General features: G+C 54.7%; 1 protein-coding gene across 1 annotated transcript; it reads left to right on the forward strand.

Annotated features, from left to right (window-relative positions):
• Positions 1 to 2,648: 2,648 nt before the first annotated feature.
• On the forward strand, positions 2,649 to 4,359 carry LOC138843013 (zymogen granule membrane protein 16-like). The gene is made up of 3 exons (XM_051839793.2): positions 2,649 to 2,897; positions 3,039 to 3,171; positions 3,947 to 4,359. Exons 1-3 carry the CDS (start codon positions 2,843 to 2,845, stop codon positions 4,302 to 4,304), a joined length of 546 nt encoding a protein of 181 aa, XP_051695753.2. The 5' UTR covers positions 2,649 to 2,842; the 3' UTR covers positions 4,305 to 4,359.
• The last annotated feature ends 2,194 nt before the right edge of the window (positions 4,360 to 6,553 follow it).

The raw sequence follows: 6,553 nt of genomic DNA on the forward strand, positions 1-6,553 counted from the left end.
CCTAAGAGAGAAGCCTGGCTCCTGGCTTTGGGCTATCCCATCCTCAATGTGGTAGCCATTAAAAATATATTCATGTCTTATTTGAAAGAGTGGCAGAGAGAAAAGAGAGAAAGAGAAAGATCTTCCATTCCTGGCTTCACTTCCCAGATGACCACAACGGACAGGGCTGGACCAGGCCAAAGCCAGGATCCAGGAGCTTCATCTGGGTCTCCCACATGGGAGCTGGGGTCCAGGCACTTGGGCCATCCTCTGCCTCTTTCCCAGGCGCATTAGTAGGGAGCTGGGTTGGAAATGGAGCAGCCGGGACACGAACTGGTGCCCATACACGGGGTGCTGGCATTGCCGCCAGCAGCTTTACCCACAACGCCACAACGCCGGCCCCCTAAATAAATAGTGTTACAAATTCTAGTGTGAACAGATGGACAGGTGGAGCTTGGTGTTCCACCGCCTTCCCGCTCTGCGCTGGTGCTTCAGTCACTACATGGGCAAATGTGGACTCCTGGAAAGGACCGGGCGGGGCCATGGGACCCCTTCAGGGCCTCTGTCTTAAGGGTCCTGGGCGTTTCCTGCAGGCATCAAGGGAGAGAATCAGCAGAGAAAGGCAGACAGAGGACTAGGGACAAGGCCAAGCCCATTGGCTGGGTGAGGTGAGAGTTCCGTCAAAGGGTACCTGAAGGCCAAGGAGAAGAGAGGAGACACCTTGGCGTTCCTGGCCTGGGTGCACCTGCGCTCCCGGAAGTGCGCCACCCTGTTTCTGGCTCTGGAGGGCGGGGCTCCCTTTACCCTCTGGGCTGAGCCCCCAGTGCCAGATGATGAGCCAGCTGGAGGGGAGGGAGTGGGATGCCCTGAGCGACGGGTCAGGAGCCACTGATAAGCGATGCTAGTTACTCCAGACCCTCCATGGCCTCCATGCTTCTGTCTTCTTGGAAGACCTGCTGACTCAGAGGGGTCACAGAACCAGTCCTAGAGACGCCAGACATCAGGACTCGTGGCTTGAGGTGGAGAGATCCACCCTCGCGGGGCAGAAGGAGTCTGACACCCACTCTGAAGTCTCAGACCCGAGGGTGGGGGAGGGCTCCAGGACCTTTCTGCCATGGTGTCTGAGAGTCCAGGGCAGGGCCCAGCCCCACCCTGCTGCAAGGAGGACCTGCACCCCCTCAGCGCCTCAGCTTCCCTCATGCTCCCTGGAAGGACATCTCTTGGGAGGGGGGCAACTTGCAGCCCAAGTCACCCTTCTCAGAGACAGATGGTTTGAGAAGGGGCTGGCAGGTTGAGGCTGGCTGGCTGGCTAGACTTGCTAATTTATAAGATAGTCCCCATGATGTGATAGAATCCATAAAGTGGTATATGGTTGTACGGGTGTTTGCCATGCCATTCTTTAAACTTTACTGCCTGCTTGTTTTTCTTTTTTTTTTTCTTCGTTTTTTTTTTTTTTTATTTTGTATCAAAATATCAGGAAAGAGGGGGAAAAATTCTTTTTTTAAACATTTATTTATTTATTTAAAGTCAGTGTTACACAGAAAGAGAAAAGGACGCAGAGAGAGAGAGAGAGAGAGAGGTCTTCCATGTGATGGTTCTCTCCCCAGATGGGGGAACTTCCATAGCGATCCATCGGATCGGCTCAGTTCTGGCCATTGCAACCATGTGGGGAGTGACCAGTGGATGAAGACCTTGCTCTCTCTCTCTCTCTCCCTTCCCACAGTTAATAAATAAAATGATTTCATCAAAAGCTGCGGTGACCATGTCTCAAGCTTGTCCTGCCCCTCCTGGGCTCTGGCACTCAGCCGAGTGGACCCCACCTTGTCATCCCTAAGCTTTCCGGGAGGGACAGACCCTGCCCAACACCTGATCCCAAGAGGTTGACCTTGTTTGCTCAGGAGGTGAGGTTCCCTTGATAAAGAGCAGGAGGGAGGGCTTGGAGCTGGTATAAACGTTCTGGAAGGTTCTAAGGGGTTACCTTGCACCTGAAGCTCCCAGGTGAGAGGTGTTAGGGATTCCTGGGTCTGCCTTTGACGGGGTGGGGATTCAGATCTGATCTGGTCTGGGGAAGGGGATGCCTGGATTGAGTGGCAGGGAGTGTTAGTGAAGTGGGCACCTGGGTTGAAGCTATCTTGGTGCAGAGATGTGTCAGCTGTCAGTTGAAGGACTAGGAACCTGGGACACTCAGGTGACTGGGAAAGGCCAGGCGTGTGTTGGTGGACAAAGAATCGTGACAAAGATCCCATCTGCTGGTTCACTCCCCGACATGGCCACAATGGCCAGAGCTGGGCCAATCTGAGCCAGGAGCCTGGAGCTTCTTCCAGGTCTCCCAAGGGGGTGTAGAGTCCCAAGTGCTTGGGCCATCTTCCACCGCCTTCCCAGGGCACTAGCAGAGAGCTGGATCGGAAGTGGAGCAGACGGGACTTGAACCGGTGCCCATATGGGATGGCGGCTCCAGGGGCGGAGGACTCACCTACTGCACTCCAGCGGCCAGCTTGTCGGTGTTGGCTCTGATGCTGGGTTCAGGAAATTCAGCCGTCTCCAGGCTGAGGCCTATCCTCCATCCTAATTCAGAAAGTCCCCGTCCTGGCTGTGTCAGGACACAGCGCTCGCCAAGAGTGAGCGCTGACCTTCTGCTTGGAGGGGAAAAGGAGGGCGTGGCTACAGCCAGACCAAGGGCGGGCCAGAGACAGTTGGACCCTGGAACATCAGGTCTGGAGGATGACACTGCAGGCTGTGGACAGTGCTGTGCACCTTGAGCCTGGGTCTGGCTAGGTGGGAGCTGAAGGGTCAGGCCACCCGGAGGCCAGAGGGAAAGGAGGAACCTCCCCCTCTGCTCTCTTCTTCCCCCTGCAGCCTCACGATGTGGACCTCCATGCTCCTGGGCCTTCTCTGTGCCTCGGCCTCTGCCAGTGCCAGTAAGTGAGCCGCTGGGACTCTGGTGGCGGGTGGCGGGAAGGGGCCCCTGCTCGGCTGGTGGCCAAGGCTTGCAGGGCTGACCATGAGCGGTGGGAACTGGGAGGTCCTTGCCTCCAAGCCCCCCTTTCTTTCCACTGCAGTCCAGGCCAGGTCCTCCTCCTACAGTGGTGAGTACGGAAGTGGAAGAGGGGAGCCATTCTCCCACTCCGGCCTCCAGCTGGAAGGGCCCATCACAGCCATCCGTGTCCGGGTTGACAGCTTCAATATCGCGGGGTAAGGCTCCTCTGCATTCCTCAAGCTCTTACTAACTCAGGAAGTGCTCTTTCACTCTGGGCCACCTGTGCCTCAACCAACAGGTCCCTAGTGAGGCAGGATATGGGGATAGCTGTGAGAGGACTCGGCTTCCAGAACCGTACCCTTTGGACTCCTCCCTCCCCGAATATGCTTGGTGGTGGCAAATCATTAATAACCACTAACTCTCAGGGGCCTGGAAGTCGACCAGCCCAGCCCACCCGCCTTCTGCGGTTTAAAGTTTCTTTCCAATATCCCTGCTGGGTGCCCTGCAACTTTGCTCAACGCCTCTCTTGAGCAATCCCCACTCCATTGCTAGTCGGAAAATTCTATCACGTGCAGAGCCAAAGTGTGTCCCCTGATCCTGGATCTGCCTCCTGGGACAGCAGGGACAAGCCTCTTCCCTCTCCCACAAGGGAGCCACTCAGCTGTTAGAAAATCCCTTTGCTTCCACAAGTGCGAGAATGGGGGAGGGGCATCGTAGGAGGCTGGACTCCAAATTCAAGGCCTGCCATGTGCTGTGTGTGGGCGACTCTGGGCAAGCTGCCTTCCTTCTCTGCACCTGCTGTCAGCCAGGCCAGGAGCTGAAGTTCTTTGTGTGGTCCTCCAGGGCTCACCCGGCCTACACTTTTGGGGCAACTAGTAGGGACTGCTCATGCTAGTGTCCAGTTTGGAGGACTCCACGTGCAGGCCAAACGGTCCTGAACTCTGATGACCTAATCAGTGTCCCCGTTCCTGCCCTCCCACCCGTCCCCAGTCTCCAGGTGCGCTATGGCCAGGTGTGGAGCGACTACGTGGGTGGCAACCAGGGAGACCTGGAGGAGATCTTTCTGCACCCAGGGGAGTCGGTGATCGAGGTTTCTGGGTCATACAGTAACTATCTGAAGACCCTGGACTTTTTCACCAACTACGGTCGCATCCTTTCCTTTGGGAAAGACAGAGGCGTGAGCTTCAACGCTGTCCCCTTGGACCTGGACGCCGTGCTCCGATTCATCAGTGGCCGAGCTGGCTTATTCGTCAGCGCCATTGGCCTGCACTGGGACACCATCCCAGAAACTACCCCAGCAACTGCTGAGCCCGCCTCCTCCGTGGCAGGGCCCCGTGGTGGGGTGTGACAACTCCCTGATCACCATTCCCATACAAATGGCTCAATAAAAGGACATGGCTAAAGCTGGTGTGCATGTGGGTGTGTGCAGGCGGGACCCACTCTTGGAGGGCGGTGTGACTCTCAGCTCTGGCTACCTGCTGCTAAGAGTGGGAGCACGAGGGAGACAGGTGTTGAGAATCCTGGGCTCTTCCGTACGTCGCAAGGAGAGGAGACGCTGGTTTGAACCAACTCTTTTCGGGGTTAGCTCTTGAGAATGTCTGTCCAAACAGGAGTTCTGAAGGGAACGCTCAGCGGGGGCACACCGCCGAGCCCCAGGTGTGCCTCTCTGGCGCCCTCCCCCCTGAGAAGGGGCTGGCTTCTCTGACCAAAGGCTGTCCCCTCTCCCTGGAGCTCAGCTGCAGGTGGGTGGTCTGCACCTCTGTCCTCCCATCTGTCCCAGATCCGATCTCCCTGCTGAAGTTTCGCCCCAGTTTGTGCTTAAGGACTCCACCCCATTCCCCAGGCCAGTTCTTCCTCGTCTTACCCCTAACCTGGTGCTCTTGCTTAGCCCTCTGGGAACTGGCGGTCAGGCAGATGAGAAGCCCGTGGCTGAGACACACCCATGTCCCGTATTAGAGCGAGTGGGTTTCATTCCTGACTCCACCTTCCTGCTGACGTGGCTCCTGGGAGGCAGCAGGGACGGTTCAGGATGGTTCAAGTGCCACCCACACGGAGCGCCGGTTGAGTTCTTCTCCAGCTTCTGCCCCCACTCCCACCTCTCTAACAAACAGAAAATAAAAATGGACAGTCGTTCCTTAGGGACCCAGCATTTCAACAGTGTGAATTTGGCCAACACCACAGCCTAAATGGAAATTCTGGGGATAGGCACTTAGTATGGTGGTTAAGTTGCCACTAGGGTCTGAGTCCCATATCTGAGTGCCTGGGTTCATGGCCTGGCTCTACTTTTGTTTTTTAAGATTTTTTCAAAAATGTATTTATTTGAGAGTTACAGAGAGGCAGAGGCAGAGAGAGCGAGCGAGTGAGAAAAAGATGTCTTCCATCTGCTGGTTCACTCCCAGATGGCTACAACGGCCAGACCTGGGCCGATCTGAAGCCAGGAGCCAGGATCCAGGAGCTTCTTCTGGGTCTCCCACGTGGATACAGGGACCCAAGGACTTGGAGCATCTTCTACTGCTTTCCCAGGCCATAGCAGAGAGCTGGATCACAAGTGCAGCAGCCGGGTCTCGAACCGGCGCCCATACAGAATGCCAGCACTGCAGGCGGCAGATTTATCCACTACTCCACAGCCTGGCTCCACATTTGATTCCAGCTTCCTATTAATGCCAACCATGTGGGAGGCCTGCATTGAGTTCTGGGCTCCTGGCTTCAGTCTGGCCCAGCATGCCTGTCGTGGGCATTTAGGGAGTGAACCAATGGATGGGACATCTCTGTCTGCCTTTCATAGGGCATGAAAATAAAGTTTTTACAAAAGTAAAGCCAAAGTAGAGACATTTTCATCTTTGATTGCCCCAAGCACAAGTGGTTGGTTAGAATTCAGGGCAAGCATTAGGATGGCTGGATAGAGTCAGTGAGGACACAAAGTAGCTTTGGGAAGAATTTCAAAACTATATAAAACTGGCAGTTTTTGGTTTTGGTGGTAGTGGTGGGCAGTAACATATTGCTTCCCATAGATTTCTTTGTGTTATAGGAATGCAAATTCATATTTCTTCCCAATTAGACAAAGAGAAGTTACTGACATGTAATTTTGTAAAAAGAAATTTAAAAACCCCAAGCACTATGAAAAGAAGCCCACCACTAGCATGTTTTTATAACAATTCCTTGGGTGCCAGATATTGCTGTGGATCCATTCTGAGAGGAGGATCATGGTGGGGGCAAGAGGCGTGGAGTCACCACACAGACCCCAGGTGTTGGTGAAAGCAGGCCTAAGGTGAGCAGATGGAAGACTCATTTATTTCAGTTGGTACAGCAGCTTATAGAGCCAAGGCGGCCAATCTGGTCAAGGGGCGGTCTATGCCCTAACAGATCACAGCCTGTTGCCAGGCAGTTTCTGAAGCCATCAAATCACAGCCTGTTACCAGGCAGGCTCCATTGCCATGTGGTTCCCGAAGCCATCCAATCACAGCCTGTTGTCAGTCAGGCTCCATTGTCATGTTGTTTCCAAAGCCATCCAATCACAGCCTGTTGCCAGGCAGTTTCCATTGTCAGCGGCCATCTTGGCATGACCTTCTCTTTCCACCACATTTCTTCCTTTTTATT

The sequence above is a fragment of the Oryctolagus cuniculus genome, chromosome 19 (assembly GCF_964237555.1).
Source record: "Oryctolagus cuniculus chromosome 19, mOryCun1.1, whole genome shotgun sequence".
In the NCBI taxonomy this organism is placed as follows: domain Eukaryota; kingdom Metazoa; phylum Chordata; class Mammalia; order Lagomorpha; family Leporidae; genus Oryctolagus; species Oryctolagus cuniculus.